This window comes from Ipomoea triloba, chromosome 2 (assembly GCF_003576645.1).
Source record: "Ipomoea triloba cultivar NCNSP0323 chromosome 2, ASM357664v1".
NCBI lineage: Eukaryota > Viridiplantae > Streptophyta > Magnoliopsida > Solanales > Convolvulaceae > Ipomoea > Ipomoea triloba.
Window position 1 is genome coordinate 20847943 of NC_044917.1, and position 16298 is coordinate 20864240.

At 36.3% G+C, this 16298-nt stretch overlaps 2 protein-coding genes across 2 annotated transcripts; one reads left to right on the forward strand and one right to left on the reverse strand.

Moving 5' to 3' along the window:
* Window positions 1-335: 335 nt before the first annotated feature.
* On the forward strand, window positions 336-6417 carry LOC116004048 (dual specificity protein phosphatase PHS1). The gene is made up of 11 exons (XM_031243990.1): window positions 336-511; window positions 767-844; window positions 961-1103; window positions 1829-2033; window positions 2522-2698; window positions 2789-2949; window positions 3515-4622; window positions 4867-5013; window positions 5149-5376; window positions 5483-5640; window positions 5725-6417. The coding sequence occupies exons 1-11, from the start codon at window positions 467-469 to the stop codon at window positions 6086-6088; spliced, it is 2814 nt and encodes a 937-aa protein (XP_031099850.1). The 5' UTR covers window positions 336-466; the 3' UTR covers window positions 6089-6417.
* Window positions 6418-6689: 272 nt separating this feature from the next.
* Window positions 6690-12156, reverse strand: LOC116011221 (ATP-dependent Clp protease ATP-binding subunit ClpA homolog CD4B, chloroplastic). The gene is made up of 10 exons (XM_031250755.1): window positions 12027-12156; window positions 10488-11080; window positions 10261-10376; window positions 9988-10110; window positions 9717-9902; window positions 9161-9376; window positions 8672-8889; window positions 8392-8467; window positions 8228-8317; window positions 6690-8149 (listed from the first exon to the last, which is right to left on the reverse strand). Exons 2-10 carry the CDS (start codon window positions 11062-11064, stop codon window positions 6968-6970), a joined length of 2784 nt encoding a protein of 927 aa, XP_031106615.1. The 5' UTR covers window positions 11065-11080; window positions 12027-12156; the 3' UTR covers window positions 6690-6967.
* Window positions 12157-16298: the final 4142 nt, after the last annotated feature.

Consider the following 16298-nt stretch of genomic DNA (forward strand, 5'->3'; position numbering starts at 1 on the left):
ATTCTAGTTAAAGTAGATTTGAAAATTGATCAGATAGATCAAATGTTACAAAAATTTGATAATTATGCATCAAATATGAGAAAATTAGAAATCAATTGTGAGAAATGAACAATAATTAGGACTTAGGAGATCAAAAATGAAAATAGTTTGAAAGTAAAGTATAACAAATACAAAAATCATTTAATATTTGGGGTAAGATTCATAAATAAGAAATAGTTGAGAGGCTTAATGAGAAACTGCTGTCGTTATCAACCGAAAGAATCGCCTGAGTCATCCAAGCTCACTGTTCAACGAGTCTACTCAGTTAAACCTCCATGAAAGCCACTCTCTGCTCTAACTTCTCTTCTTGATCGTGCCACTTTCACTGACACTCTCGACCTCCCAGAAAAGCGGGAAAGTCCGTTTTTTTTTTTTTAAACATAATATTTTCAAAAAAAAAAAAAAGAAATAAAAAAGAAAAGGGAATATGGCCAATCAATGTAAAGAAAATCAAGCCCTTTTCTCTCTTCAGGTACTATGTCTCTCTTTTTACGCAACTTTTTTCCATAGGAAATCATTACCCCCATACCCTCAAATCTCGCCTATATATACATTCGTTCAATATGTATACAGTATATGCAATTCCATGAATTTTTTTCTGTTATGCTCGTTTGCTATCATGATTTGAATAATGATCTAGATCTGGATTTGTTGAGTACTCCGTAATTGTTTGTGTATATATAGTTTGTGTGGCCTGTAAAGTAGAGTTGAGTTTATGTATATGCAGAAAGAAGAGGAAGAGAAGGATTTTGATCTAGGATCCGAAGAGCCTGAGACCCCATTTCCCTTTAACATCACTTCTCGGGTCAGCTTTATCACTTCTATACCTAATTTCTAGCTGGGAAAAGAGCTGGCATTGTGAACATCTAGATGTTTTTTTGTGATTGAGCTGAAATGGTGTTGGAATTCTGAAAAATGCAGGTGCTTTATATGTTGGGGGATATTACTGTGGGGCCGGCATATCGGTTCACAGAATGGCTGGAGCTGGTCCGTAAACGCAGTGGCAAGATCCGCTCATCAGGGTTCCCTCGTCGTCCTCACAGAGCTGATATTATGCTCTCAAGGTTGAGATTTCATTCTTCGCTACAATGTTGCTTTATGTAGCAATTGGTGATTAGTTATCGCTTTCTAATCAGTTTATTTGATTGTTCTCAGGATCATTAACTAGTGTAGTTGATGTTTGCATAGCTTAGTTGTCAAACATATTTGACATTTGAGACTGCTATTCAAGTAGTTTTGGATGAATCTTGAAAGTTATATACAAATGAAATAAATCATTTTGGCTTTCTAATTGTCTCATATAGCAAACTTTCTTTGGATGCCTAACAGTTAGCATCTTGGGCACTAACTACTAACAACTGCTCCAATTGTTTCATTAATGTTCTTTCTTAAGCATGGTGCTTTTTTTTTTTTTTTTTTGTTTTTTTGAGGAAGCTCTTTAACAGATACAATGTCAATTGAATTTGTGCACAAAACTTTTGTTTGCTTGTAAGCTCTATGTCCCTAATTCTCAAACAGGGAGAGAAATCTATTAGTGATAATATTTCTATACAATTTTATCCTACTAGGTGATGCATGCACAATTAAATTGTTGCACTCTCAGTGTATTAACTTGCCACTGAAATCTTTTTGATTTATGCAACATGTGATCATCAAATGTATACCTTGTTAGAATTGAGCTTCAATTTTTTTTTTTTTGGGGCAGTTAGATATAATGATCAATTGGATTCATACCTCTAAATATATACATCCGTCACATATTAGTTATATAATTATCGTTTTATTTCAGTCCAGAAGAGTCAAGTGCAGATCTGAAAGACCCTCCACCCTCTGAACAAGCAGCAGAAGTGAGTTTGTGGGGTAGACTTGGTAATGCTGCCATGATGGACATTGAGTCGAACACCTTTTCCTGGAGCATGCTCTCTTCTCTTCATCATACAGAGCACAGTAGTAGTACAGAACAGTCAGAGGATGAAATGAATAAAGCACTAGAGGTAGTTAGACTTGAGTTTCACTGCTTCAGTTGCACACTGCATAATTTTTCCCTTTGCATAGGAAAAATCAAGATGCTTCCTGTGAGAATAACAGGATATATGTTCAGTATCAAACTCTTTTTTTTGCTTATTTTTAACCAATTAATCACAACCTCTTTTGCTCAGCTTTGTGAGTGCCTTATGTAATTAGACATTTTGTATTTCATCTTTATACATGAATATATAGGAAATCTTACATATCCCCCCTCTTCCTTTTAGTCATCTGCATCACCAGAATTTTTACTACTGGCATTCTTCTTTTGAAAGATTCTTGTGTCATTCGCTCATTATTTGCTTATTTAAATGTCGGCATATGCAGCATCAGCATTAGTTTAAATATTGTTCAGATGGTTTTGTATGCCTGTTTGCATTATTCTATTACAGGATATCAAAACAGTACATAATGGCAGTCTCGCTGACAGTTGTTCCATCTTTTCATGTGGGCACAGGTCACTGTTAATTCTGGTGGTGTAGTTTTTTTTGCACTGTTCAGCCAGCCTCAAATTGACGAATCTTCTCTTAAGGAAGCTGCAGCTGTTATAAAGATATCATCTTCAAGGATGGCCACTCAATCAGAGCGCCTGGGCTATGAATTTGCAAAGTGGCTAGGTGTTCGAACTCCACAAGTTGTACCTTCTTTCTTCACCACTTCCTTTTCACTATAATTAAAGCTGGGGTTTGACATTTTCTTGAATACATATTCTGGAATTTTGCAGGCCCGGGTTATTCACAACAGTAGTCCTGAGTGGTTGCAGATCAAAGAAGCTGCAGAGAAAGCAAAAGATGTAGCAATCTCAGAAGGAGATGAAATTGCCGAGATGACATGCTCAGAACTCCTGGAAGCTCTTGAACTAAGCCGATGCCTTTTATTGATGAAGTACGTGTGAATTGGTCTTATTCTGAATGTTTTATTTATTTTGGTGTAGTACTTGCATGAATTCTGGCACACTTCTATCATTTTAGATACTGAGCCCACTCTATAGAGTTTTAACCTCTGACTTGAAAGATTTGAGAACCTAGCGGTTGGATCTTTTTTGGACCAGCTGGTAGTTTGATAGAAGAGAAAATGATTTACATCATTAATAATTATGGGCCTATTGATAGAAGAGACTTATGATTTACATAATTAATAATTATGGACCTACTGAGTACTGGGATGCTTCATCTGTAGGCTGTAGCATAGGGAACAAAAGTTACAAAACTGTGCTGGTGTGTGATTCTTTTCATATGAAGAACTATTACTACTAAATCTGGCTATATAACATTTTTATCTTTTCATTGCTTTACTTTTGAGTTTAGTGTTTCTTATGTTCATTTCTTTATCTGTATGGGGGCTTTCTTGTGTTGAGTTACTCAAATGATGAAACATTGAAGCATGTTAATGTAATGCTAAATTATTCTTGTAAATATAGCCTCTAAATTTATGACTACCGATTTTGCAGTTATATACATGGATCTCCTCTGCTGGAAAGCTCAAATGTGTTTGATTCCCAACAAGATGCAGAAAAAACTGCAGCAGCACTTGGCAGGGTCATGGTGTTGGACCTTGTCATAAGAAATGAAGATCGCCTTCCATGTCGTCATCTCAGGTGGCGTGGGAACTCAGCAAACTTACTGTTAGCAGATAAGATGGCTGCTGCGAATATGGATGCACAGGAGGTGGTCTTTAATTCTCTAATCAATAGGTGCAGACCAGCGGTGATTAAAGCATTTCAAAAGGAAAGAAGAGCTTCTTCAATAGATGGCAATTTGACCCCTCCTAGGGGTTCAGGATTAGTATCACAGCGTTCTGATCTTTCTGATGTCACCGAGTCTCCTAAATCCAGCAATTTAAGTGTTAAAAGTCTAAACTTAGATGAGTCAACATCCTCAGATTTTCATATTGTGGCAATAGACTCGGGGGTGCCCCGGAGGCCACCAGCTGGAAAACGTGCAAATGACCAAGAAATTTATCCTGAGCTGGTAGAGCTCATTATCAACTGTTCTGAGTATTCATCAAACATTTTGCATGAGATAACTGGTGGTAAATTGGGATCTCCCACTGATGATTCTGAGATGAGAGTTGATTCTCATTTGGCTAATATGACTTCGATTGTTCATGACTTTCGAAATGGATTTCGTGCAGCTTTACGTGAGTTACAGGGATTTCATATATTTCTTCTCACCCTTCATCAGAAATTGGAAAACCTCTTGCGGGTGCTTATCACTATTATTGATAGAGCTTCTTCGGGGGATCTTGAAAAAGAGGAACTGGTTGTTCCTGAGTCACCATCACTAGCTGGTGGTTTCTGTGGCCATTTACCATCGCCACCAAGTAGGGAAAGGTTGGTTACTGACAACAATTTGGATTCAAAAAACAATTTGAATTCAAATGATTCAGACTTGCAAAGATCAACACCTAGACCATCATCTTCAGGGTTCAAGGAGAGCTCAGATGGCAGTTCTCCAGTTTTACGGGAGAGTTGGCAGGGAAAGTTTAGGGGCAGCGGAGAACCCCTGCATAGTCTACGGTTGGCATCAAAACTACGTGACTTCAACAAATCTGCTAAGGTACGTAATACCTATTGGATGCCTTAAATATATCCTTGGTCCAAACGGAAATCTTTATTTGGATGATTTGGCCAACAGTATGGGCAAATGGTACAAGTTTTGCATGACAAGAAGTGAACAAAGAGAACATTTTTTCATCCTAATTGCTTTTGTTTCATGACTTTGTGGAATTGAATATGTCGCTTACCCCTTAGTATTTAACTTTCATCCAAATTTTTAGTTTTTCTCCATTGAACTGACTCAGGTGGATGCGGAATTAAACAAAGAATTAGAACAATGGAATGAAATGCTGAAAAATGATGCAATTAAGTTGTGCCTGGAAAACAATTTTAACACAGGCTTCTTTGAAGGCAGTGATAATAATTATGTGGTTGATGCATATGAGCTGAAGGTATGTGTTTGGATTTTCATGAGATTTGTTCACACTGCTACTAGTTTGCTGAAATTTAAATAATTGAAACCCATGCTATTTGTTTCTTCTGTTGAACTCATTCATGTGCCTTTCACATCATATATATATATATAGGTAAGGCTTGAGCACATTCTTGAGAGAATTGTGTTGATAACTAATGCTGCAAATACAGAAAAACCATCATTGGTTTTAGACAGCCTGTTTATTGGTGGGGCGCTTGCGGCTAGATCTGTGTACACTCTGCAACATTTAGGAATTACACATATCTTATGCCTCTGCACCAATGAAATTGGACAGTCAGACTCTCAGTTTCCTGACGTATTTGAGTACAAAAATTTTTCTGTATGTTCTCAAATCTTTTTTCTTTAGCTGTAGAATTTATTGTTTGGATTGATTGATAGATACCAATTATTTAGAAAATAATAATGATATGCTCTTCTGCAAACAGATATGTGACAATGAGGACAGCAACATTAGTGATCTGTTTGAGGAAGCACACGATTTCATTGATCATGTTGAAAAAATAGGCGGGAAGGTTCTTGTTCATTGCTTTGAAGGGAAAAGCCGTAGTGCAGCTGTAGTTCTTGCTTACTTAATGCTCAGAAAGTAAGTTGAGACTCTGTGTAAGGCAGAGGCTATATATAATAATATGATATATTGGTGATTAAAATGAAATGTGGGGTGATGCAGAAACTTCAGTTTATTGCGAGCATGGAATGCCCTGAAGAGAGTTCACCGTCGTGCCCAACCTAATGATGGTTTTGCAAGGATACTTTTGGAGCTAGACAAGAAGTTGCATGGTAAGGTTTCGATGGAATGGCAACAACGACGGCCAACAATGAAGGTATGTTCCATCTGTGGGAAGAATGCGGGGCTTAGCAGCAGTTCACTCAAACTTCACCTGCAGAAAGCACATAAGAAGTTGTCATCTGGCAGCGTCGATAGTGCAATGACAATGGAAATACAGAAAGCCCTCAATACGCTAAAACTCAATCGAGGCGCAAGTGTGAGCCCACCACCCCCACCAAGGAATTCTCACTCAAACATTCATTAGCAAGCTTCTGGCCTCCTCTTACTTTCCTGTTTCCTGAAGAAGCTGCAGGCACGCATTTTTGTATTCCCTGCCTGCATACTCTATGTTTGAACCACTTGTTGATTTTTTATTTTTTTTTTGAATGACAAGGAAACGAGGGTGTGCTTTGTATAAACCTAGCACTGTGATTCTAGTCGACAAAGGAACATAACGAGATACAACTTAGATTGTCTATAGCTGAAGACTATTCCGGCTAGAGTCTGACAACTTGTAATTTTGTAATTATCAAGTCAACAGTTTACATTGTAACTTTAGCTGACAATAAAGTAAACCAGATTAGATTGTTTATAGTTGGCTAGGAGTTAAATTTGTGATTATTAAGTGAATAGCATGTTCAAAAGTAGACGATGCATCATTCTTTCCTTTCAAAAAAAAAAAGATGCTTCATGCTTGTGATTTAAACAAATAATTCAAATAAAAACTCTATGCTATTATGAACTGACATTCCTTCCAAGAATGAGGGATCACAAATAAAGTGATGGCGAATTTCATTCCTAGCGGCTAGCACAGAAAGACAGGTGTGATTCTTGATTAACAACATTAAACTTGGCAGACAGGTAAAAAACATGGAAGCAAATTCCATTACTGATGAGAGTGACTATAATAATAATAATAATAGTTGGTAAAATCCAATTTTAGTAGGCGTACATCCAACTCCAGAAATGTATGTATGTGATAATAATAGTAATAGTAGCAACGCAATCAATCAATCCAGTAACAGCTGCCTTTTAAGTTTTAACCCACCACCCACACCCAGATCCAGGGAGGGAGCCTACAGAGAAAGAGAAAGCAAAATACAAAACAAGAGAAAGGTAAAAGAACACTACTGGCCATTTTGATCTACACAGCAATTGGCTCGGGCGTTGGCTCTGGAGGAGTACCGCTACTTCCATTCAGGACTGTCACGTTGCCATCTGAATCTACATCTACTATAACTGAATCCCCTTCTTTGATCTCACGTGCAAGCATCTTTTCGGCCATGCTGTCCTCCAGAAGTCTCATAATCGCTCTTCTTAATGGCCTCGCCCCGTAGCTTGGGTTATATCCTTCCTCCACCACCCTGTCCCTAAACCTCTCTGTCACTTGAAGCTCTATGTCCTTAGCCTTAAGTCTCTCGTATACCTCCTTAAGCATGATATCCGCTATTTCCTTCACTTCCAGTTTTGTGAGCTGTCGGAACACAATCATCTCGTCCAATCTGTTCAAAAATTCGGGCCTGAAGTATTGCTTTAGTTCCTCCGTCACCAAGCTCTTGATTCGGTTGTAACTACTATCTTTCTCGTCATACCCCAGATCAAAACCAATGCGACGCCCTCCCTTCTCTATCACACTACTTCCAACGTTGGATGTCATGATTAGAAGTGTGTTCTTGAAGTCCACTGTCCTGCCCTTGCTGTCTGTGAGCCTTCCATCCTCTAGAATTTGAAGCATCATGTTAAACACATCGGGATGAGCCTTCTCTATCTCATCAAAAAGCACAACAGTGTAAGGCCTACGACGAACAGCCTCAGTCAATTGACCACCTTCAGTGTAACCAACATAACCTGGAGGAGAACCAATGAGCTTCGACACGGTGTGTCTTTCCATGAATTCACTCATATCAAGCCGAATCATTGCTTCCTCTGAACCGAAGTAGTAGGCAGCCAACGCTTTAGCCAGTTCAGACTTCCCAACACCAGTTGGACCAGAAAAGATGAAGCTGGCTATAGGCCGATTGGGGTTCTTAAGCCCAACACGAGCACGTCGAATAGCACGACTAATCGCCTTCACTGCTTCATCTTGACCAATGACTCGTCTGTGCAGTGTTTCTTCCATTTTTAGCAGTCGATCAGATTCATCTGTCGACACCTTCTCAACAGGTATGCCAGTCCATGAAGACACAATGTGCTGAATATCAGCTTCGGTCACAATTGGACCTTCTTCTCCAGCCTCACTTTCAGCCTTGCTCATTTCTTTGTTTTTGTCTATCAAGGCTGAGATTTGTGCCTTGAGATCCATTTCCCTATCACGTAATTCACCAGCCTAAACAGCACAAGTTGGAATCAACAGAAATCCACCACTACCAGAAATAATGGAGTAAGAAGACAAACAAGAAAGTACCTTCTCAAAATCTTGACTGCGGACAGCTTCGTTCTTCTCCTTTGTTATCTGCCTTAGCTCTTTCTCAAGTTCTCTTGCTTCCTCAGGAAGCTGGGGGGAACACACACACAGCTTCAACAGACAACTCAACGTACAACAAAACATATTATAGAACAGGTCCATACCTGGGCATGGCGCAGTCTAACGCGAGAACCAGCCTCATCAACCAAATCAATTGCTTTATCAGGCAGGAAACGGTCACTGTAAAATTTTAGAAGAGGTATCATCAAAAACATGGAGCCATAAAAGGTAGAACAGTAAATCCAGTTATGGTCTAAAAATGCTACAAGCATAGATTAAACAAAATGCTCACATCTTCATCAGGTGAGTGTGGTAATACATACAATTAAAAAAAAAAATCATGTTTCTTATAACGTTCCCTGAGAAAAACAATAAGCCACGTACCTGATGTACTGATATGAAAGCTGTGCAGCAGCAACCAGTGCCTCATCTGTATAACGTAGCTTGTGATGGATTTCGTAACGCTCCCTAAGCCCTTTCAGGATCTGTATGGTTTCATCCACAGTTGGTTCAGGGACCTTAACTGGTTGGAATCTTCTCTCTAGTGCCGGATCCTTCTCAATATGCTTACGGTATTCATCAAGTGTTGTAGCACCAATGCACTGATAGTTGAATGAATTGCTATTAGAATAATATGCAACAAGGATTTCTGAATGTGCATGTATTCATCCGCACATAAGTCTTCCTAGTTTCATTTGATTTCTAAACTCAGTTCACAAATCATGTCAACACTTTCTTTCCCAAGAAGATGCAACAATTTGAGGAAAGAAAGCACTTGGACCCCAAATAGCAAGATACGAAAGATACCATATCCCTACTATAGCTGTATCAATCTCGCTTCCAATATCTATTTCTACTTTGTCTATTACTAACCTGAAGTTCACCTCGAGCAAGAGCAGGTTTCAAAATATTTGCTGCATCAATTGCCCCTTCTGCTGCTCCAGCACCAATCAATGTGTGTACTTCATCAATAAAAAGTATAATCTCATCACTCTGTTTAATTTCTTCCATCAGCTTCTTCAGCCTCTCCTCAAACTCTCCACGATATTTTGTCCCAGCAACAAGAAGACCCATATCCAGGGTAATAACCTACACTCGCCAAAATGAAGAGGCATTGATACCATGTCAAAAGATAAATTTAACATCTATGAACCTGCAAAGTTCAAAATGATACAATAAAGGAAAAAGTACAAAATAGAAAAGCAAAACACAAAAACACCCTTTATGTGACAAAATAGAGCACAGAAAGCAGATAAATATGTTAAAGAACAACACAAAAATGATGCTGTCGAAGTGTTCATATCTTAGAATCTTTTTGAGAGCAAATTAGACCAGGTACATCTGCTAGAGATACACAGGACCACTGGTGACTAGTGTAAGATCAAAATACTCTATGCAATTGGTTTTGATAACTAAAGCAATAGCATACCTTCTTTCCCTCAATTGTTTCAGGAACATCACCATTAGCAATTCGTTGAGCTAAGCCTTCAGCAATAGCTGTTTTCCCAACACCTGGTTCTCCAATAAGGCAAGGATTGTTCTTTGTACGCCGACCCAAAATTTGAGTTACCCGCTCAATTTGCTCCTGCCTTCCAACTACAGGATCCAGTTTTCCCTAAAGGTACAAAATTGACCATCTTAGGATACCTTCACTAACATTCCAAGAATATACAATTGAAACCTAAAAACTTTAAAACTACCTCCTCAGCTAACTTTGTCAAATTGGTACCATACTCCTCTAATGTCGGCATCTTTTGTCCTGAAGTTCCACCTCCAACAGCAGCACCAACAGCTTCAGCACTCTCACCAACCATTCGGATGACCTACATTTAAAATTTAAAAAAAAAAAAAAAAATAGTAACACCAGTTCAGACTTGGAGAATCCACAAGTACATTCATTTCCACCCAGCCCCCTGGGGATCACAAGAGAGCAAGTAAATAAAGAGACCATTCAAGACTATAATAATGCTTGCCTGTGTTCTAATGTTACTTGGGTCAGCGCCCAAGTTTTCAAGAACACGAGCAGCCACTCCTTCACCCTCTCGAAGCAATCCAAGAAGCAAGTGCTCTGACCCAATATAGTTATGCCCTAAAAAAAACAACCAAAGTTAGACATGTTGTATCCATAACAAAAAACCCAGAACAAGTACAAGTAAAGAAAAAAAGGAGTAATCTATTGATACAAGTACAAAACGGTTACCTAGTTGGCGGGCTTCCTCTAAAGAGAGTTCCAACACACGCTTTGCACGGGGAGTAAACGGAATCTCAACAGCAACGAAGCCACTGCCCCTTCCAATTATCTTCTCCACCTCCACACGAGCATCTTTTAAATTGATTCCCATGGATTTAAGAACCTTAGCAGCAATTCCAGTTCCCTCACCAATAAGACCCAATAGAATTTGTTCAGTGCCAACAAAATTGTGGCCAAGACGTCTTGCCTCCTCTTGGGCAAGCATAATGACTTTTATTGCTTTCTCAGTGAAGCGCTCAAACATAGCTTTAACAACAGCACGACTACCTCTCCCTCGTCTACCAGAAGTTGCAGCAGCTACCTTAGAATGAAGTGTTTGCCCAGAACGTGCCATTGTGTCTAAGGCATTGCCACCACGCAATCCAGTAAAACTTCTCAACTTCAAAGAAGGTGATTGTGAACTACAAAGCATTGCAACTACCCTTTTTCCTTTTCCTTTTCCTTTTCCAGATCCCTTGAATTGTCCAATTGCATCACCAGCAACTAAAGAAGGGATGTTAGTTGACTGAACTAAAGCCCTAGCCATGATGCCTCCAAGAGATCTGCATGATGAAAAGGTAAGAGTCAATAAATGTCTCCCAAGCTAAGTTAGTCCGCCAGCAACATTCACCATTGAAATTTCAATATCAATAGGTCAACTAAAAAGTAAAATGCAATATGCAATTAGATGTTAACTGAAACAGATAAGAGGCATTCTAAGATGATTGACCAGTCTGCATACCAAACAATAGAATGCATTAAGAATTACATATTTTTATCCGTTACATAGGTAGATCAAAGAAAGAATATAAGAAAACTCAGAATGCATATGGGTGTTACAAAACATGTGGAGCAACTAGGTTTCTCCATTTACCATCTTGACAATGAGAAAATAAGTCTGAATTTCAGAAAGACTACCCATATCCAGATATATCCTATATACAACTTCCTTGAAATCAAAACTCAAGCAGTTTGACTTAATAACATGTAAATTTCATACACTTGTTGACCCTCCATTCCCTTATCCTTAGACAAATAGCAATTTATTTACAGACGCACCCAAAAAATAAAAAATAAAAATAAATAAAAACCCAGCAAAAACTCTAAAGCACCCATTTCATAACTAGAAGTAAAGAACATCCATATAGAAACAAAGGCAACTTTAGCTCGAAATCTACGAGGTAAAATTTCCAACACATTCATATTCCTTCCAACCAACACGCCATACAGCATAGTAAATAAACAATAAACAATATGAATAAAAGGCCAGCCCAAGTTTCCATAACTAATGGATAGGACCTTCAAAGTTACAATATTTAATCTTATCCAACAGCTAAAGAACACAAATCAAAAAGCTCGACAGAAATCCTGAAGAAATCCCTAATCCCACCACTCAAATCAGAATTATACTAAAACCAAACCTCAATCCACCATACCAATACGCATACACCTACCCACACACATAAGAAGCACAAATAAAGATAAAACAGGTCGGTAAATGGCTCTCACCCGGATCACAATATGAAAAAATCAGGAGAGAGAAAGAGAGGAGGAGAGAGAGAGAGCGAAGGGGAAATGAGAAGAGGGGATAAAATGGAATGGAAGATAGAGAGATGATGATATAGATACACACATGTTTTTAAAGCGTTTCCTGCTACTTCTACATCATTGGTTTTGCACACGCTACCCCCATCCACTACCGTGAGCCGCCGATACACAAAAAAAATCTTGTCTGCCTCTTACGTCACCCATCTACACTTGACTAGACGGATTTTCAGCCGTTGGATTTGATTACTTTTAGTCAATCCTCACTAGATTTTTTTTTTTTTTCAATTTTCCTACATTTCCTTATCGCGTAATAGCCAATCAAGTAAAAGAATATTTCGGGTTTGATGTTATAAAAATACTTATTTACACATCGGGACCCATTATTTTACTTTTTTTTTAACGACCCATTATTTTCCTATGGAAAATTATTTTCTTTTGCCATTATAGTTAAGATCTACCATGCTTGCGAATTGCAATTCACGTGGCGTTTGGTTAGAAGGAATGAATTAGGTAAGAAAATAATTGCAATTCTATGGGAAAGAAATAATGTGAGAATAAAGTGAAAATTTAAATTCTAGTGTTTGGTTGACAAAAATAAAATTACTGGGAATTTCAATTCTAATGTTTGGTATATATGGGAATTGAGAGTGAATAAGTAGCATAAAGTCCAAAATACACATTGTTGTTGTTGTTGTTATTGACAAATTAATTCACAAATTGTTAGAGTTGTTGCATATAAAGAATGCAAATTTTGAAGAGTTCTGCATATAAAGAATTCAAAGGAGCATACACAAAAGTTGCTGTATATAAATAATGCATATAAAGAATGCAAATTTTGAATAGTTGTTGCATATAAAGATTTAAATGAACATACACAAATGAAAGTCGAATAATAATACACGCTATAATTTAGAATGGAAGGTCATACATCAATTTTAGGTTAAAAAATAGGGGGATAATTTTGTCTCAATTTTATCTTTTTTTCTTCCTAAAATTCATGGAATTAAAATCATAGGGGGGGCATGAAATTCTAATTCCATGAAAATGAGAGAATTGCAACTCCGTGGAATTGCAATTCCCTTTAACCAAACGAAAGAATTTAGTTGCATTCGAAATTAGATAGGAATTAAGTGAGAATGGAATTATAATTTCCTCCAACCAAACGCCCTGTCAGTTCACTCCATCTAGATTTTACTTTTTTATCCTTGAAATTCATATAAAATTTTATGCATAGAATATATGATATCCTTGTAAAATTAATTAAAAATTCAATATGAACCATGCTTGCAAAGTTTGACTCTTACTTGATAAACGATTTCATAATAACTTACAACAAATTTAGTTAGTGAGATCGTCATAAATTAAACTATAATTTCCTTATTTGATTTCTTTGAAATTGCTCAGTAGCAAATTTCATGAAATTTACATTTTAACTCCCTTTTGTTATTAAAAAATTACTTTGTCTGTCTTTTTATTATTTATTAGTTAAATCAATTCTTTTATTTTTGATTATTTTATTTACTATTTTCTTTATATATATACATACACACACACATGCGTGGACGACATTGTTTGAATGTATAGTGTATACACATTAGATAATGAGTGGTTGTATTTTATTAGTGTTTACTTATTTGATCATCTTTAAACTATGTAAATTGTTATGAACAAGTGTAAATTACATTTTAATGATATTAAAAGACTTAGAAAATTTTAGTTTCCAATTCATTTTACTCTTCTAGATTTAGGAATCCTTTTATTTGATTAGTTCGAATAGTTGTGAAGAGTCAGAATTGTAACTCGAATAGTTACACTTTGAATGGTAAACTTAAACTCTCAAACAAGAAGTCAAAGAAGACGAGGAGCTATGAAAAAAGAAAACTCAGAAGACCGGAAGGTTGCAATGGGCGAAGAATTGAAGGGTCAACTTTAACGAGTAGTAAGGATTCGAAGAGTTAACTTAAAGAATAGTTAACTTATTGGAGTAGTAGAAATGACTATTTGATAGTCATCTCCGAAATGTTATAAAAGGTTATGATACAAAGAGTTAACTCGAAAGTTAAGAGTTAACCTCTCGGATCTACTGTTCGAGACATTCTCTGAGCGAACAATTCGAAACCTTAAAAGTCATCAACTTTTATGCAAAGTGTTACCAAGACAATTCAAGTCCTAGGTACACATCTCAATGAGGATTTTTCTTAAAAGCCTAGACATAAGATGCAGTAAATAGTAAAGTGCATAAGGTAAAGGCGTGTCAAATGGCTGGAAAATATGATAAAAAGTAACCTTTCACAATGTCCACTGGTCAATACACAAGAGTTAAGGGACGTTTGAAATTTATCTCCTTCCAACGGATTTATTTCAAATGGTTCTATAAATACCTTCAATCAAGACTGAAAAAGGTGTTGGTCTTATTACTGAACAATATCAAGTGATTAAAAGTGTTCTAAGTGCTAAGAAACTGACTAGTGAGAGAAGAGAAGAAGAACTAAATATTTCTAGATCAAGCTCAAACTTTGGCCTACGAGAAGTGAAGATTCAAGTGCCAAGTCTACACCAAGTTGGAAGATTCAACAATCTTGTGTTCAAGGCTCAAGTGTGCTTTGTACTAATTTAAGGGGTTTAGTGTAATCTTCCAAGGAATTTTTGGTGGAGAGTGGAGTAGGTTGGTTGATAGTCAACCCCCCCCCCCCCCACACACTCTCTCTCTCTCTATCTCTCTCTCTCTATTTTACTTTACAAGCATTTAAATTCTAGTTCATAATTTGACCAAACCTAAAATTTAATAATACTAAGATTGTGCTTAACATTTAAAAAGGGTTCAAGTTTTTTCCGTTGCCAAAATCCTTTACGAATAGTTGTTTTAACTTAAGTTCATCTTAAGATTGAAATTTCGACTAGTAAATATTTTCAAAATTTACACATGTCTATTAACTCACCCCCTCCCCCCAAACTTGTGATTCAACCCTCTAGGACCAACATAAATTATAAATTATTACTCCCTCTGTCCCATTTTATCTGTCTTACTTTCCTTTTTAGTTTGTCCCAAAATGTTGTCCTCTTTCTAAAATTGAACATCACCACCATTCTACTTTTCCCAGTTTACCCTTATGACTTTTCATTTCTTTATTGCTTTTATTTCCAAAAGTGAAAAAGTTGAGGGCATAATTGGAAAGCACATCACATTTACTTTAATATCTTAAAAAGCGTGCAAAAAACAAATGAGACATCCAATTCGGGACGGAGGGAGTATTTCTATTGATACAGGTTGTATGAGAATGTTCTTCTTCGAGTCAAGAGCTAAACTCTAAAAGTGAGGAAGAAAAGACATGGTTGTGCTTCGAGTGGCAACCCAACTTCATAAAAGAGGGATAAGAGAACAAGAAGTCTGACAAATTCAATATATTCTTCACTCTTTCTTCATTTACATAAGTAGCTATTTATACATATCATAAAGCCACCACTACCCCATTTCTTTTAAAGCATTATAACTACCCATGAAATGTCTAAAATAGTGGCTATCCCACTATATAATAATAATAATAATAATAATAATGTTGGTGGAAAAACCTGCAAAATATATAATAATCTTGCGAAAAAAATATTATTAAATCTGGAAAAACAAGGTGTAACACCCCGTAAATTCGTTCAAGCCTTGAGACCAGTGATTATTTCCACCGGGCAATTTATTTGATTTAATTGGACTTAATCTTCCAATTGATATATATATATATATATATATATATATATATATATATATATATATATATATATATATATATATATATATATTNATATATATATATATATATATATATATATATATATATATATATATATATATATATATATATATTCTATTCCGGAATTAATTATTTTATTCACATGCCCAATTCTTGATTTAATTCTTGTAAGGGATTTATTCTAATTTGGATCCTTACAATTCTTATAAGTAATAGTATTTTTATAATGGCCCAATTCCTTATGCTAGTATATATATATATATATATATATATATATATATATATATATATATATATATATATATTGTCTCTAAGACATTTAATTCCTAATATTATGGGCTTTCTCCTTATTCTATGTATTCATTTATTTAAGAGATGAATCATTTGGCCTAATAATTATTCTTGTACATAGAATTTTTATATATAAAGATTTGAGTCCATTCCTTATTAAATCTTTCACCCTAATATATACATATATGTATATATGTAT